The 18,788-nt window shown below is 39.8% G+C and overlaps 1 protein-coding gene across 1 annotated transcript in view; it reads left to right on the top strand.

Annotated features, from left to right (window-relative positions):
* LOC127659504 (phosphofurin acidic cluster sorting protein 1-like) overlaps window positions 1-18,788 on the top strand; it is an 84,053-nt gene that overhangs the window by 55,794 nt on the left and 9,471 nt on the right. The window contains exons 13-20 of the mRNA XM_052149391.1: window positions 6,936-7,065; window positions 10,040-10,144; window positions 10,276-10,382; window positions 13,348-13,502; window positions 13,669-13,779; window positions 13,969-14,071; window positions 14,400-14,442; window positions 18,629-18,671. Coding sequence (XP_052005351.1) covers window positions 6,936-7,065; window positions 10,040-10,144; window positions 10,276-10,382; window positions 13,348-13,502; window positions 13,669-13,779; window positions 13,969-14,071; window positions 14,400-14,442; window positions 18,629-18,671 — 797 coding nt within the window. The remainder of the gene's footprint in view (window positions 1-6,935; window positions 7,066-10,039; window positions 10,145-10,275; window positions 10,383-13,347; window positions 13,503-13,668; window positions 13,780-13,968; window positions 14,072-14,399; window positions 14,443-18,628; window positions 18,672-18,788) is intronic.

The following is an 18,788-nucleotide window of genomic DNA, read 5'->3' as shown; positions in this document are numbered from 1 at the left end:
AAAGCTCTGTCAGGGGATGCTAGGTCATGCCTCGAGCTTCCGAGAGCAGATCCCTCCTCAAGGGTATTTCCCATAGGGGAGGATCGAACCGCTCTACCAGCTACGAAAACCAAGGGTGGCTGGGCCACTCCGGCGCAACCAAAAGCACAGTTTACTTGTTTCCCGAAACCTTGCACATCACTTGGTGTAATGAGTGGACCAAAGGAAACGTGTACTTGCATTTCGCTGGCCATTTGTGAGCTAGGGACTAGCAGAACCAGAAGTGACAATGCATTGTATCCGGGGAGCAAGCAGGTCCACCTCGGCTTCCCCAGATACTTCCCAATTCCTCTGAACTGTTTGAGGATGAAGTCTCTATTCCCCCAGTCTGATTCCATAATGCTAGAGCAAATCTGCCCTGCAGTTCAGGTGACTGGGGATGTTAGTCACATGCAAAGTCGTAACAATGTGTGGCCATGAGACAGTGGAATACACTTCCCACGGAACATATCTTATGCACAGATTTTCACACTTTTTCGGGCTTGACAAAAAGTTGGTTGCTAAGTAAGCAAGTTTGCACACATCGTTAAGATAGTGTGTGTGTGTGTGTGTGTGTGTGTGTGTGTGTGTGTGTGTGTGTGTGTGTGTGTGTGAGTGTGTGAGTGTGTGAGTGTGTGAGTGAGTGTGTGAGTGAGTGTGTGAGTGAGTGAGTGAGTGAGTGAGTGAGTGAGTAAGTGAGTGTGTGTCTGTGTGTGTGTGTGTGTGTGTGTGTGTGTGTGTGTTGTGTTTGAATGAGTGTCTAGAGTTGGATTGTGCTATAATGTGCTTAAGATTTTTTTATTTTTTTTGTGTGCTTGTTGGGGAGGGGTGAAACAGAGAGTAAATAGGCTGATGGTTTCCCTGTTTCTGTATTGCTAACGTGTATATCTGTAATTACGATGGAAATCACTCTATCCGTAATCCTGTGCAATTATTATTTTAAAATAATTTTAAATTGTCATACCTGCCCAGGGACTACAGGTGGAAATTAGCAATTGTTGCTACAACCTGGCCCAAGACATATTCTCTTGTTTAACAAGTTTAATGTTTATTTGTGCATTGTCCCTGTTTCAAATAAAATAATTTCCATTTCCATTCCATTTCAAATGAACATTGGGGGTGGGGGTCGTGGGTGTAATGAGCCTCTTAATTCCTTTAAAATATTTAAGGCACTAATGCAATGATTTTCTGAATAAAGGCTTTAAATGCGAGAAAGGCCCAACATTTTTATAATTTTTGGTTTTAAAGATACAGGTTTTTTTTAAGTTCACACATTACAAGACAATGCTAGCAATTTGCTTGTTTGAGTAATCTTTTCTTTCTTTTTTTGTGCTGTCCCAAAGAAAGTATAATTTTCATTTCTTCTTCATAAAACTGTGCAAATATTGCATGTTTAGTTAGGTCCTTACACCTTACATAACACTATCACTTTTCAAATGAACTGCTTGCTGATGCTTGGTGCTGGAATAATCCACGAGGTTCCCGCTATAGCTTCTTAAACTTGAGTCCTGTGACTGGCTCAAATGACATTGACACGCAGTGTTATTGAGCACGCTAAAATGTTTACTTATTAAACCCCTTATGTTATTCTCGCAACAATTTAATGACAATTAGACAGCAGTGCCTAATGGACTGTAACAGAACAGCATCAAGGATATCAATTATTTGGGGGGACAATCTGGCCATATCTGATTAATGGGGGTGGGGGGAGGTTGCGCTCGTCACCCTTATTGTCTATTGTGGTTACAGACCTGGTCGCATGGACTGAAGATGACACTCACTCCAAAGAATACAACAAGCAAGACGCAATCGCACTCCACCCTTGGTGATTTATGTACACCACGATCGCAGTGCTGCGATATTTTAAAATGTACTTCTCTTATCTTGTTAGAAATGCAATATTTTTCAGGTAGTTGTCAGGCTTTTTTCCAGTGAATATTTTCAAAGACTTTCAATAAAATTGCATTTAAGGGATTTATGGACACATGTACATTATACAATGTTGTCTTTAAAGAGCGGTTCAGCCATGATGTCAATTTGTAGGCAAACCCAGAAGGCTGATTTACCTTAAGTTCCCTATGGAATTACCTGAAGGTTTTTATAATGGGGTGTGGCAGGGCGGAGGGCGGGGCCGGGTCGTGATTCTACACACCTGGTCCCTTATCAGGCTAATCAATCCTCCGAGAGGGATAAAGGCCGAATGCGGAGGATTGTGCGGGAGAGAGAGATAGTTTACGGATATGTCCGTCGTGTGTGTTGTTGTCTTTTAAGTTTATAATTAAAATATTGTTTATATTATCAAGCCGGTTCTCACCTCCGGTAGAGTTTTCGCCACTACAGTCCACCCCAATGGAGCAGCCGCGGCCATATGCCGGGGGACAATGAGCCCGGCCGCCTGGAAGCGGAGGACGGCCGCCGACCGCAAGGGGAGAAGGGACTCCTAACCGACCGCCTGGAGCGGTCAGGGCCGCTGCCAGGGGCGGAGGAGTACCCTACCAGCCGCTGAAACGTGCCGGGGTCTGAGACCGCCAACCGCGAGCGGGGAGGGGCTCGCTGCTGACCGCCTGGAGCGGGAGAACCGCTGGCAGGGGCGTGGGAGACCCCTTCTATTCCCCAAGAACGCGGCGGGGCGTTCCGTCCACCAGGGGCTGGAGGACTGCCTCCGATCCGCCCGGAGAGGCGCGGCTGTCGTCCGTTAAAGGGTGGAGGAGTGGCCGAGGAACAACCTACAGTGTATCGGAGAACTGGCGAGTGTTTTTTTTTTTTATCTCTCTCTCCTCTCTCTCTCTCTGCTTCACATTGGCCTTTTCCCTCTCTTTTAAATTTTACAGTCTTTTTTTGGGGGGGTACTACACTGTTACAGGAAGAACCCCCCCATTTTTAGAATTTCTGTTTCCCTCCCCTTGTCCCCTCCCTCATCCAGGTGGACGGGGATGACCTGCCGGCAGACGGGGCTTCGGGCACGCCCTCCCCCAATGAAAGAGGGGGGATATACATCATGCCGGGGGCTCCCCTGTCTGAGAGAAAGAGGGAAGAAGGTGGCAGGGCGGAGGGCGGGGCCGGGTCGTGATTCTACACACCCGGTCCATTATCAGGCTAATCAAGCCTCCGAGAGGGATAAAGGCCGAATGCGGAGGATTGTGCGAGAGAGAGAGATAGTTTATGGACATGTCTGTCATGTGTGTGTTGTTGTATTGTTGTCTTTTAAGTTTATAATTAAAATATTGTTTATATTATTAAGCCGGTTCTCGCCTCCTCCTTTCCATTGACTGCTTTACATGGGGTTTTTCCATTTATGGTTAAAATAAATTCTGTTGTAAACATTACTTGAAGACATTTAAAAATTTTGTTCTATAACAAAAATTAAACATATTCATACCTCAAACATGTATATTACTAACAAGTTGCTAAATAAGGACTACAACTACCACAGGCGTGAGTGTACATGCCTGATGAACTTGATAGCAATACACTTTAAAAAAACAAAAACATGGTGGCTTCACAATGCATGTTTGGGGGGTATGACCGTGTTAAATTTATGTTGTAGAAGCATCTTCAAATAATGACCACAGACCTTTTTTTACTCCTAAATTCAAAACCTGCATTATAAAATCCCATAGGAAAATCAGAAAGAACCCACTGCTGGAAAAAACTAAAGGTCTTCCAGGTTTTTGATTTGCTTGTTATGGATAATATTTGTTATGAGGTGATTAAGTGACTAATGTTTACTCGCTGAAATTAGATGATTTCTTATTAAGTCATTAGGGACATTGGAATGTTTGGGCATAGTAATATAGTGGTGCCGTGGCTTCACTGATATGATGTCATGAACAATCCAGCTATATATATATTAGTAGTGGCCAAACATTTTGGCACTTATGGTAAATATGAACAAAGGCGGCTGTGAAAAAAAAAATCTGCATTTTTTTTTATCCTTTTGATTTTTAATTAAAAAAAATCACTAAAATCTAACCTTTAATTTAAGTAAAACAATTGAAAGAGGGGAAATATCTCATTATTAAATATTTTTCTCCAAAACATGTTGGTCACAATTACTGGCACCCATAGAAATTCTTATGAGTAAAATATATCTGAAGTGTATTCCCCTTAATATTAAAATTGTTTTAGTGCACCTGGGTGATAAGGAACATGAAATTGTTCAGCCATGACTTCCTGTTCCACAGGTGTATAAATATGAGGAAACACAGGCGAAATTCCCTTAATCATCAATTAGTGGGTTAGACTTAAGAATATCGTTCTGATGTGCAGCAAAAGGTTGTTGAATGGGAAGTGGCTATAAGAAAATAGACAAAGAATTGAAAATGTCCATTTCCACCATCAGGGCAACAATTAACATGTTCCAATCAACTGGAGATTGTAAGAATCGGCCTGAAAAAGGACACATTTCTATATTGTCTCTACGCACAGTGTGGAGGATGGTTCAAGTGGCCAAAGAATCGCCAAGGAAACAGCTGGAGAATTGCAGAAATTAGTTGGCTCTTGGGGTCAGAAAGTCTAAAAAATAAATCATACATCACCTACATTAGTGTTACATAAGTTGTTTGGGAGGGTTTCAAGAGAAAAAGCCTCTGCTCTCATCCAACAAGAAACTCAAGCATCTTCAGTTTGCCAGACACTACTGGATCATCAAATGCGACCAGGTTCTATGGTCAGATGAAAAAAAAAAAAAGAGCTTTTTGGTAGCAATCACCAGAGATGGGTTTGGTGCTCACAGAGATGAAGTACCCAATTTCCATGGTTAAATATGGTGCTGGATCTTAAATGTTGTGGGGCTGTTTTTATGCCAGAGGTCTTGGACATCTTGTTCGGATACATGGCATCACAGACTCTATCAAATACCAACAGATAAAAAGTCAAAACCTGGCTGCCTCTTCCAGAAAGCTTACAATGGTCCCTGGTTGGATCTTCCATCAGGACTATGGTCCCTAAAACAAACAAACATCAAAATCAATACAAAAATTGTTCACTGACCACAAAATAAAGGTTCTGCCATAGCCATCCCAGTCCCCTGACCTGTACCCCATAGAAAACATGTGGGGTGAACTGAAGAGGAGAGTCCACCAACACTGTAGAGATTCTGTATGGAGGAATGGTCTCAGATCCCTTGCCAGGGCCCTTGCCAGGGCCCTTGCCCTTCTCCAACCTCATAAAGGGTGCCAATAAATATGGCCAATGCATGTTTATAAAAATATTTATTAATAATGAGATATTTCCCTTTAATTGAAGTAGTTATGTAGTAGTAATTATGCATTTTCTTCATGGATTTGTTTGCTTTCAAAACAGTCCAAAACTGTATATTTTTGTTTTTGGTTATTTTTATCCATCATTGGTTGCTTTTGCATTATTTCTGCATTGAAAAGTAGCTGCTCTCACGGTCATGGAGCTCTCTCTCTGTCCCACTTGCTCATGCACACACACAAACAGAATGAAGCCACTTTTATATCTGCCACCATCCAAAAGAGAGGAGCAATCGTGTAAATCGACCTATATAATATAGCCACCAAAAGGTAATGTTTTGATGATGAATTACAGTGATGAGCTGACCAACAGAGTTCTTCTCCATCCATGTGATCTCGGACCGATTGTTTTGCTGTGGATCAGAGTGCGATTGCGTGTTCATCTATTCTATGCCTAAACAATCCAAACCAAGGGAGAAAAATGCACAAGGTTCCGAAACAAATGCTCAAAATAAGCCAGGTGTACGATTCATGGAATAACATACCTTGTGAAAGTGCTTGATTGTGTTTTTATCCCCTAGAGGCTTGCCGTAGAATGTGTATGTACATATGCATCTTTCAGGAGAAAATTACTGTATGTTCAATAAAAACAGACTGTTGTGGTTCCGCATTCTGATGTCAGTTTAGTGTAGGAGAAAAATGCAGGAAAAACGCTTAGTGACAGAGTCACTATGGATTACAATCAGCGTTTATGATGGTTTACAGCTGAGTGCGATCACAGATGAAAATGTTCAGATCAGCTTGACGTCATGTCGGTTCTTCATTAAAAGAAGAAACTCGTTGGTTACTTGAAGAGAATACAAGAGCCCATCCAGCAACAATTATTTTTTTCAAGCATGCTTGATGTGCTTTTCAGTTTATGAAGCCATTAATTAAGCCGTAAGACCCGATGGTCAATTTATTAATGACCTCCCGCTGAGAAACACTAAAACACTAATATATATAAACAGTACTGTTTATAGTTTTTAACTACTTACTGTTTTAAGTATTAGCACTTGTGAAAAATGTTGCATAGTGAGGACATAATAATGCCATACATAATTTTCATTTATCAATTAAAGTCATACAAAGTCCAGGAAAAATAAAACAAGGTAAATCAATACTTGATGTGACAAACTTTACTTCAAAACAGCACCAATTCTCCTAGGTTCACCTGGACACAGTTTTTCTTGGTTGTTGGCAGACAGGATGTTCCAAGCTTCTTGGAGAACTTGCCACAGTTCTTCTATCTATGCTGGCTGTCTCGATGTTAAGATCCGGACCCTGTGGGGGCCATACCATCTGTTGTAGTGCTCCTTGTTCTTCTTCTATTAAATTTTATTTGCAAAAGGGAAAGTTGGAATCTAAATGGTATATTTCCTACTGATAAACTAAAAGCAGAATAATGTAAAAGTGTAAAAACCTCAATATAATCATGTAACACATAAAGGATGGGCGAGGAGGCGGGGCAAATTTAATGGTAAACTTAAGTGAACACAAACAAACGTGCAGCGCGGCTGCATGCATCTCTCTTTCTTGAACCGTCATCTTCCTCCTCGTCACACTCCTCCCCTGCCCAATTCAGGACTAATTTTTGGTACATTTGTACCCAAAGTATAGTCACTGGCAGGAAATACATGTTTATACATGCATCAATGGAGTGTGCGTGTTTGTGTGTAGGTTGGATGGAGGACACACACCCCAGAAGCGCAGCACTCCTGTGAAAGATCGACAGCTCTGTAAACCGCTGAGTGAACGAACCAACAGCTCAGATAGTGAGAGATCACCTGAGCTTGGCCACAGCACACAGGTGAGATCCTGGCAACATCTGATCATTGGGTGGGTCATTTGAGGCAAATAAAACAGTTTGCAGCAAATAGTTGCCAGAAATTTGCAGCTCTGGTGGACATGCATCACAAAGGGCTGTTTTCCACACAGTATTCTATGCCATACATGCAAATATCTGCCATTGCTGGCAAACAGTTTTGGCAAACCTGTGACTACATTATTTCTGTTATGATTTTTAGACTCTTTGACATAAGGAAGATGGCAACTACAATTTGCGAAATGTATGAAGTGAGGGTGTAATTTTTTGTATTTGTCTGTTTAAGGGCTTTTAACGTTTATGATGATTAATTTTCATACATATTGTCACAATAAAAAGCACATGTCTGTGTCAAAAGTAATTTATTCATTTTCAACTCAGAATCATAGAATAGAAATTTAGTCAACTTTACATTTACACAGTTTTTGTTATTATATTTTATTATATCATATCATATTGTATTGTATTATATAATATTTTTGCAATAGTATTTTTTTCTGTCCTAAATGTTTTATTTTTACATTTTATTTTAATGATACCAGAGGATTATGTGGTGGGGGAAAATATAGATTAATGCATCATGATCTTCATTCGAACAATCTTGTTATCGATTCTTAAATCCCAAGATTAATCTTTCACTCTTATGTGCAACCCTTTCTACAGTGAGAGGAAATCACTCTCATTTGCAACAAAGTTTCACGCTATGCGACTAAAATGTATTTATTTGCCATCAGGCTGGTAAATATTCATATTTATTTTTATGAACATTTTCCAGCTTTCATTTTTAAAAAGCTAAAATGTGACCAAAATTATGAAAAACTAATCAAATGTAATTAGTAAAATTTATATTTTCATAATGTACCTAGTTAGAAAGTCCCTTGTATAATTAATAGCATTAGCTAGGAGAGAAATATACCCACATGAATCAGATCAAATCGAAATCATAATTTAATCTCTCCCAACCTGTCACACAAACAAACAAATACACTCACACAGACACACAGACAGTACACACACTGACACATACCTACATAAAAACAAACACACATATGCACACACACACAGAAACTCGAGTTGCGACCAACAAACAGAGCCTTGATATAAAAAGCATTCCCACGAATTGATCAATACAACAGTTTCTATATTATCAGAAATAACTTTTAATATCTATGAAAAGCACCCCCCTCTCTCTCGTGCTCGCACGCACGGACACACACACACGTACTGTACACACACACATACTCGTGAGCTGGAATGCATATAACGTACCTTGTGACTTAATAAAACAGTTGTGTAGCAACTACTGTACATACAAGAATTTCTACATACACTTACATCTTGGTTATTTGAAGCGATGTAACTGCTGACGAGAGCCATAACAAACAAACAGTTATAATTCCACATGTGATCTCTGTTGTTTTTTTTTCTTTCTTTCTTTCTTTCTTTCTTTCTTTCTTTCTTTCTTTCTTTCTCTCTCACACGCACATACACACACACAATACCTTGTTGCTTCAATAAGTGCTGGAAAGCAGCACAAGCGCCTCCGTTGCTAGTTCTAAAGTGACGTTTTCGAACTAGCAACAAAGGCTTGAGCTGTATCAAAGATAGATGCTAAATCCAGCGGAAGAAAGTTGTTCCTCTCACAAGAGCGTTTTAGGGACAAAATCAGAAAATGTCTTGAGATAAATCCCAAAACGATGTCTTAAGGTGTAACCATGGTATATGCTGAATTATTGACTCCGCCCATTGAATTATTGAAAAATTAATTACCATATTATCACCTTGGGTTTGCATTATTTTTCAATAATTCAGCGGTCCATCATCAGTTATTCCTTACATTTTATATTATTTTAAATATGGGTACCTAATAACGTAGTTTCCTCATTGGGAAATGTAAAAATTCAACATGACAGAGGAGAGAGTACGCACCGGCCACCGCCAAATACTCCCACCACTCGGACCGTTCTTTTTACCTAGTAAATAGGATGTATTTTAGCATAATTCCATCATCCTCAGCAAGCTAAAACTACACTACAGAGTCTCTCTCAAACACACATCCTTGTTTCTCCAATGACTTGTTAGAAACAGCCCAACCTGTCGTTTCTAGTCCTAAAGTGACATTTTCAATTTAGTAACAGAGGCTTTTGTGCATCTTTTGAACTGCGTGTCATTAAAACTGCGTGTAATGAACCCGCAACGTAGAACATTTGTCATTATGCAAATGATCATTTAAAGTGAAACCGGAGCACTTTGTGTCCACTATTAAAATCCTCACTCATATTTTCCGTGGGAATTTGGCACAAACCACTGCAGATGGTGTGCATTGCTCACATAATGAAATAAGACAGAAAATGAGACAAAATAATGAGTTAACGGCATTTGTATTTTCCCTTAAAGTTCCCTTATTTGGGGAGTAAAATTTGCAAAAATAGATAGTAAAAATCTAATCTGAAGTGCACTAAAATCGTGATTATCTCAAATAATTGAGGTTGGATTAAATATTTGTGATCATGACTTGGCCTAGGGTAAACGGAGTAGTTTTATGTTTGTCCTTAATGGCCTCTGCAGCCACTGATTCTAGAGACATGTTTTATGGAACACAGTGATGGTGAGATGTCTATCTTTTGGTTATGATTTGTTACACGCATTTCTGACCACCTCAAAATGTGATGAGTTGTCTGACCACTTTTACACCATTTTTTTTAGAACTGTCCACTCCACTGACATCCCAAGATGAATACCATTTATTAAAACAATTCATTAATAAATTCATAATCTGTATATCAAAGTTAGTTCTTCAAGGATTCTCTGAGATTTTCTGCTCTCTCTTGCTCTCTCTGTGGTTTAAATAAAGATAATGTGCTGTTTCAACTTGTTCTGCAGAGTCACGTTGAATTATTAATGTTTGACTGACTCATCCCATTTGTGTGTGTGTGTGTGTGTGTGTGTGTGTGTGCAGGTGCTCAGGAAGGCTGTATTTGATCAGTTAAATCAGATTCTGTTATCTGACGCGGCTCTTCCTGAAAGTCTCATTCTGATCAATGGAACAGACTGGCAAGGACAGGTACGTCTGTGTGTGTGTGTGTGTGTGTGTGTCATAAAAAAGGCTCATAAATCGGCCAGTTTTGCTTTATACCTACTGATATTGACAGTTTGTGTGTGTGTGTGTGTGTGTGTGTGTGTGCACGCACACAGTATGTTGCAGAGCAGTTGCAGGTCCAGAAGCATCCTATGGTGTGCACGTGTTCTGGTGCAGAGATTCAGGCCGTTCTGTCTGCTCTGCTCACACGCATACAGAAATTGTGAGTCACACAAGCCAACATACACAACAATGCTACTCACAACAACACTGTTATTACAAAGTGAAACAAATTGACTGTATAAAATGCTGTAGTATCACCCATTGAATGAAAAAAGACATCTGTGGACATAACACTTTACAATAAGGTTCCATTAGTTAACATTAGTTAATGCATTAGGTATCATGAACAAAAAAAGGAACAGTACATTTATTACAGCATTTATTAATCTTTGTTAATGTTAGTTTATAAAAATACATTTGTTTATTGTTATGTTAGTTCATAGTGCATTAACTAAAAAAGTTGTATTCGTATATGTTGAAAATAACATTAACCAAGATGAATAAATGCTGTAAAACGATTGTTCATTGTAAGTTCATGTTAACTAATGTTGTTAATTAACAAACTGAAACTTATAGTGTCTCTAGTCTTGATGCAAGTTAAACACACAGTAACTGGCACACCACACTTTCCTCATGTAAATTAGATTTTATGACATTTAAGTTTACTCAATTAGCCACTCTCTATAAATATCTTTTTATTAATGTCCATTATTGCAGCAGCTGTAACACAATAGAGATTCGGTTAAAACCCAAAGCGCGTCTGCCATTAAAGTCACGCCTCGCATACACAATATAGGTGAAACAGACAATATTCTATGGATACTTTGTTGGCTGTATGTTATAATTGTTATTTATGTTAAGGGATTTGGAAAATTAGTGCAGTCCTCTGTGTAGCAGGCTAGCAGCTACAAGTTTGTTTACTTACGGCATCTGCCGACTCATTGTTTTGCTTCATGTCTTTGTGCGTCATACACATTTGACCAATCTCAGGCTGCAGCACCTCCAACAGTTCCTCTACTTCCAAAAAGTACCTATCCCGGAGTAGGAGCTAAAAAATGTCCCTCTAAATGTTTAAGAGAGGCTGTAGTTCCTCATGTGTGAAAATGCAGAAAACTAGTAGTTCCTCAAAGTACCTGAAACGGGCTTGTGCAGTGTGAAAGGGCCTTAAGTACTCAATAAATCCGGCCTTCAAGTCCAGAAATATCGTAAATACAAGTTACAAGCACATTTGACCAAGCAAACTCGTATTTACATAAACTAGATGATACCCAAGTACGTTGGAAGGGGCGAGTCCTTTGCATGAAAGATAATGGAAGGCAGTGATTTTGCTGAATAAATTCAATGTCAGTGCTTTAATAAATCAATTTCAATTACATAAATTTGCTATATATGACAACATATTTTAAATTAATGTTAAGCTTGTAACAGATACATGCCTGTCACATGGTATATTGTATTGTTGTTGGGGGTTATGCTCATCCTAGCCACTAGGGGACTCAGTTAGTACTCCAAATTTGTATAAATATAGGAAGTAGTAAAAGAAGTCAGATCAAAAAAATCCTTGTTTGAGAAACTTTGGTTTGCTGCTCAAATTTAGGATTTTTTGTATATATTCTTAGAATGCTGATACCTTTGACTACACTTGGGTGCAGTATTGCAACTGCCCAAGGACTGTCAATAAGGAACACAAAGAGGACATTTAACCATCACAACTAGTAGCACCTAATAAACAAGAAAATAAATTCTAGAGCAAATAGTTTTCCTTCAAATGTATGTCCACATATGTGGACATTTGGACTAAGTTGTGAAATTTTTAGGGATGCCAGGCTATAGAAAGTCAGATTTTTTTTCATCAAATCGTTTATTATATGTCCAGGAGTGTTGAGTATTCATGTTTTTGAGACGTTATAGACATTACAGCTGATTTTCTATAAAGCTGAATTAATAATTCTTATTAAAAGTAACAGCCAGCATCATCAAATCACTGCCAATCATGTTAAAATAAAATTATACAGTATACAATTCTGAATCTATGTACTGATTACCAATGTCCCATATCTGCTTAACATGTTAAGAGGTTCAAACATCATCTGCAGCCTGAAACTGAACTTTTGGTCGAATTTTAGGTGTGAATGCACTTGGCTGCATAGAAAGCTATAGGATGTCTCCTTTCTCCCTATTAAGTGAATGACTTAACCTCCAGTGTGCTGTCTGTCCACACTGGTATCAGAAAAGTTAGAAATGCACCTTATTTTCATCCTAATTCCATATAAAGCCTCTGAAAGCAACATGTTTCAGCTTTTGGATGAATACATTGATTCTTTATGTGAAAATGCAGAGTAAATATAGGAATGCGTTTACTAATGTTAATGAATAGGACCATATTGTACAGTGATCACAAAATAAAATATATCAAAGTTTATATTAAAATGAAGCTAAAATTGTTGAAAATTATTTAAAATAACTAACATGTTTTTTAACTTTTGAGGGAATAAGGTCAGATTTTCCTCATATGTGGACTTCATATTTTATCAGCGTGCTGATGCACAAACAATTAATGGATTTTTTAAAGCGGGATATCAAACTTAACTTGAGACGCTAATCTATATATCCAAACAGGATTCATTAAAATAACGTTGTGGTTTTTTACCAGAGGCACTTTTGTTTTCTCTGCGCCTGTAGTAGTGCTTCACAGAAATCGACATCATGCTGTTGTATCATGTGACGTGGTGCGCCAGAAGTTTAACCCTTAAATGACAGTGTAGAGTGTTGTGAACAGTATTCAGTTGGTTTTTGCATATAGCAAAGCCAAAAAACAACATCCACACATGTGGACTCGGTGTCGCTAAAGGTTAATTGTGTGTTGCTTTAATTTGGCTTCTTCCCTATTTTTGTTTGCGACTTGAATGTGAGACATTTCATTATAGCGAATATCCAACTAGGATGTAGGAGCTTCCCAGGTGCACTTGAAGGCAGCAAAAGTCTTTTTCACTGTGAAACTTGCAGCAAAGATTTATGCTTGGTGTGAACAGGTCTTTAATTTTTTAGAGATGTGATGTGTACTTAAAATTCTCATTACCAGTCTTTCTCTGTCTCTCTCTGTCTGCCTGTCTAACTGTTTATAGCTGTAACTGTAACTCGTCCATGCCCCGGCCGGTGAAGTTGGCGGTGGTCGGAGGTCAAAGTTATCTGGGCTCTGTGTTGCAGTTTTTCGTCACCCAGTTGGCCAGTAAGACGTCTGATTGGCTCAATCACATCCGCTTTCTGATCGTGCCTCTAGGTAAGAATACAACATTAAGACCAACCTCTCATGAGATCACTCATTAATGACATCATCATTGGTGGATTGTGCAATTTTTTTAAATTAGATTTCGTTCATTTATTTTTTTTTACTCTTGGCATTTGGATGTTAAATGTTTTTTCTTGTCCCTCAAACTCTCATTCAGGTTCTCATCCTGTTGCCAAGCACCTGGGTGCCCTTGATATCCGCTACAGTGCAGCTTTCCTTGATGGAGTGTGGAGAGACCTGTTCAACCGATCAGAACCGCCACAGACAGGTGTGCATACACACACACACACACACACAAACACACACTGACAACCCAACACATCAATGCACATGGAAATTCTCCCACACACAGATTACACTTTTCTGAATGCATGTAAAATTTGTGAGCGGAGCCAGGCTAAAAACAATGGCATTCAGAGCACTGTTCTGAGACGGTTATATAACTGTTTTTCTGTAGATTTGGTGGATGTAGCTGGTCGCATTGCTCAGTACATCAGTGGAGCCGTTCTCACTCACCAGCTGCCGATCGCAGAGGCCATGCTCACCTGCAAACACAGAACGTATGTCAGGAACTCTGTTTTTTGTTTTGCGAATGTCTCAGAGGGTTTAGTGAGCTTTATATTAGAAGGTTAATATTAGAGGTGGACCGATATAGCGGTTTTACTAATTAATTGGTGCCTATAATTGCTTTTTGGAACGGCTTTTTACATTTGTGCGCAAAAGTCTATGCTGATATATAAAAATAAATAAATACAATTATTATTCCTCAGTGTTTTACTTTGCTGCCAGTGCTGGAGGAGTCTATAGTTAGAATATATCATGACAGTTAATATATCATGACAGACACATGAGTTTGAATATGTCTAAATTCTCTCTGTTTTTCTGCAGGAGGGATGAGGATTCCTATCAGAAGTTTGTCCCTTTTATTGGGGTGAGTGATAAAACTAATGATGGTTGTATACAAAATTTAGTAAATTCACTTCTGAACACATGGCAGGTGAATTGAGGAAATTTGACGGCCCATAAACCCCCAAAACTGTATTTTGCAATATTTGCTTAAAGCTGAACTACGGAATTTTGTGCTCTCTAGTGACATCTGTGGTTGAAACTTAAAATTGCAAGCAATTTACGGAGAGCACTTTACAAGGGTTGTGTTTCAGCACTGCTCTTCTAGCTCATGATTTTATCTGGGCATCGCCTGTGTTTGATCATGACAATGTCTGGCCAAAGTTTTCATTTGATATAACATTATTCTATTAAATATTTAAAACAAAACAAAAACTACACTCATATTTACATATTTTGAATTAATTTTACACAAATCGCTTTTCTGACACATGTGGATGTCACACTTAGTGTGTGCACTGAGTGTAACACTATGTACTTGTCATGTAACCTATGCCCTGTTTTTGTCTAGACTTTTATGTTGAAATCCTTTAGTTCCCATTCCTGTTTCCTGTTAGATTTGTAGTTTCTTTTTATGATTGGTTTTCCCCTGATTGTTTCCCCAGGTGTTCTTCATTCCCTTGTTGTCCCTTGTTTATTTAATCCCTTGTTTCCTTGGTTTCTTTGTCAGTCTTCACATGTGTTGTCATGTTCTGTGCCTGGTTCCCTGTATTTTGTTTCCTTTTTTTCTGAGTTACCTTGTTTATCTTTTGTTTCATTAGATGCTACGTTTAAATCGTTAGTTACACATGTAACTGTGGTTCTGTGAATTCCGGATGACCGTCAGAGGCAGTATTAAACACTACTGGATTATCGCAGCGCCAGCCAGATAGGTCGAGAGAATATACCAACTAAGTCACATAGTGACGTATACTGAGCCCTGGGGGTTATAAACCACAGCCGCTCAGCACTCTGCCTCGGTACGCCTTTCTTGCGCAATCCGAGTGACCAAGAACTCTGGCGGTCATCCGGAATTCACAGAACCACAGTTACATGTGTAACTAACGTTCTGTTTCATTCCTACTGACCGCCAGAGGCAGTATTAAACACTACTGGATGACCCATACCAACATAGTCATGAGAAATGCCACTGACCGGTTGAAAAATTAAGGCCGCTCCTGAAGAACTGCAGAACTCACGGCATGATGAGCAGCAACGTTGACCTTATAAAACCTGGCAAACGTGCATGGGGAAGTCCAGGTAGCAGCAGTGCAGATGTCCGCCAACAAAACTCCTCTAAAAACATCCCATGAAGATGAGATGGCCCTAGTGGAATGGCAAGTTAGCCCCCGGGGCAATGGTTGCCTTGCTGCCTTGTAAGGCAGTATAATAGTTCCACTATCCAGTTTGACAACCTCTGCTTCGACACTGGAGCACCTTCCTTCACACCACCGTAGCAGACAAATAACTGGTCTGACTGTCTAAATTGAGCAGTAGTGTCCACATAACACTTTAAGGCACGAACAGGACACAAAAGTTGAGCACTTGAATCAGACCCTGAAGAAGTCTGAAAAGAGGCCAGTTCAATGTGCTGGTTAATGAACTGAGGAAGAAGGACTTTTGGAAGAAACTGAAACGCAGAAACTTTCTGTGATGAACAGCAATTGGGATGTGAAAGTATGCATCTTTCAGGTCGACACTTACAAACCAATCGTCTGCTGCCACAGACCGAAGAACGTCGGCTGTGCGCAGCATTCGAAAAAGAAGGACCTTCAGGAACAAATTCAGATGCCTCAAATGGAGAATTGGGCGGAATCCACTGTCCTTCTTCGGAACAAGAAAATATGTTGAATAGAACCCCTCTTCCTGAACGAGGGTATTAACTTTTTCTATGGCTCCCTTCTGTAACAGAGAACGAATTTCCAGAGAGAGGGCCATTGAACAAACTGCATTTTTTACAACCGTAGGAATGATTCTTGAAAATCTGAGAGGCCGGCGTGGAAACTGTAGAGTATATCCCCTGCTCAGAGTCGTCAAAACCCAAGGGTCTGCTGTGTTGGTCCTCCAGTACTCTATCTGTTCTATTGAAAAACGATCGACCGCCGGCCTGAGTGTCTCAGGGTTTATGTGTGTGACTTTTAGTGGTCATGGGGGGGCGCTGACGGGGACCTCCTGGCAAATGTCGATGAGGTGGCTGAAAAACTGTAGCATTCTCAGTAGCCCGAGGCCTTTGAGGGGGCTGTGACTGAGGTGTAGCATGCTGGCGGAAATATTGCTCCGGTGTAGCATAGCGATGTCGGTTCTGACCTGCTGGCATCCTAAAGGTAGGGTTGCGCTGTACCTGCGTCAGTTGACGAGTGGCCTCAGACAGCTTTACCCTCTTTTCCAACAGTTCCGGAACATTGGGACCAAAAAGATGCCCGGGAACGAATGGAAGATCTCTCAAGGTTTTCTTGCAGTCCTCAGGTAGCCGTGCTTGGGCAAGCCACACTTGGCGGCGGGCTGCCAGAAGCGTGGCTGCAAGACTACCCAGCTCGCGGGTTACGTGGCCCGTTGCCAAAAGAGCCGTTTGCAGAAACTGTGAAGTCCGTGAGAGCCTCTCTCAGATGTTGAACACCCAAACACGACAGGCAGATGCCATGACCGTCGTCCGAGAGGAGATTATTAGGGCACAGCTTACAAGTCAGTGGGAAACCAGTGGCAATCGAGCTGTGAGCCACAACAAATGTATGTGCAATAATTTTAACTTAAATCACAAAGTCTGTTTAATATATTCAGACGGTATATACTGTGAAATTCTAATAACACCTAATAACACCTTCGGATAGAACCGTAAGGTTTAATTCAAGCAGAATGATCGTAACGAAGCAGAATACAGGAAAATAATAATTATATAATTCCTGCGGGTGAACAGACAGGTAATGTCAAGAATATCTCACGAAAAAGATAAATAAATGTCTAAAATGGCCGATGGATTGAACCAAGGGGCGCAGAGTATCACATAAGTTCGAGAAAAAAGTTCAGAACAACTGAATGAATGATGAAAAATTCAACGGGAGACCGTTAACTTATAGCGCGGAAAACACCAGCCACCGGATAGCACCGAGAGGCACAGAGTGTGACCGACGAAAAGGAATGAAACTCACCAAAATGCAGCTAAAAACACTTCAAATCTGTTGAAGTGACGTAGATGCGCGCTGACACAGCTTGTGAGGACAATATCTCGCTGCTCTAGTAAGGTGCACTTGACAGTGCAATATATCACTTAGATAAAACAACCTATCTCAACCAGGCGAGAAAGCGAAAGAGGCAGAGTGCTGAGCGGCTGTGGTTTATAACCCCCAGGGCTCAGCATACGTCACTATGTGACTTTGTTGGTATATTCTGTCGACCTATCTGGCTGGCGCTGCGATAATCCAGTAGTGTTTAATACTGCCTCTGGCGGTCAGTAGGAATGAAACAGAACCTCATTCCTCGCCTGACTCGTTACAGTATGGCACACTAACACCATGAACTAAAAACATAAAATGAGGATTCAATAACAATGGGGATAAAATATACTTCATTAAATATGAAAATAATATGCAGAAATATGCCATTTAAAAATTTAAATGTTTAATTTATTATAATTATATAGATTAAATTATAATAGATATATTAATTTGTTTGTAGATTACTGTGCTATGAAATCTGTACTTTTCAAGTAACTTGAGATGATTATATATTTCATGGAACTACCTTGTTGTAACTTGTACCTATGGTGGCTTTTAAACAGACAATCTGCTAAAAGGACAATAATTGATAGATTGTGCATTTCTGTGGCTGGGGCAAAAGAAATGAGAAACAGTCACTTTTCTGAGTGCTGGTGTCAAGGTTTTTTAGTGGAAGTATGAAGTCAGTTTCCCTAAACTTCACACAGGGGATCCTAGCAGAGTAACCACAGGTGTAGTTCATCACATTAACTATGGACATGTTCCAAAAACATTTGACTACCAGAAAGTGTCCAAATAATTTTTTCTTTAATTTTGTTAACAGTATACTGTAATAGAACAGCTTCCCTGGGGTTCCCGTGAAGGCAATTTTTATTGCATTTAATTCTGGATCCTTTGTGGATGTCGAATATCATCATGTGGATGTCTGGGGTTTAATCATATTGGTTCAGCTAAAACAAAATTTGAGGTATATACCTTTATTTGTCTAAGCAGGTTTAATTTCATCTTTTGATATCGCAGGTGGTGAAAGTGGGATTGATTGAGCCTGGACAAACATCAGCAGGTGTGTTTCCATGGAGACAAAAGCACTGATTGCTTATAATAACTCTGCATGTGGCTTTTTATGCATGTGATATCATTTTATGGTTTACAAAATCTCACCGTGTTGCCATCTGTCCTC

This window comes from Xyrauchen texanus, chromosome 1, assembly GCF_025860055.1.
Source record: "Xyrauchen texanus isolate HMW12.3.18 chromosome 1, RBS_HiC_50CHRs, whole genome shotgun sequence".
Classification (NCBI taxonomy): Eukaryota; Metazoa; Chordata; class Actinopteri; order Cypriniformes; family Catostomidae; genus Xyrauchen; species Xyrauchen texanus.
Note: the sequence above shows the minus strand (reverse complement) of the source record. Positions and strands in the feature narration are given on the sequence as shown.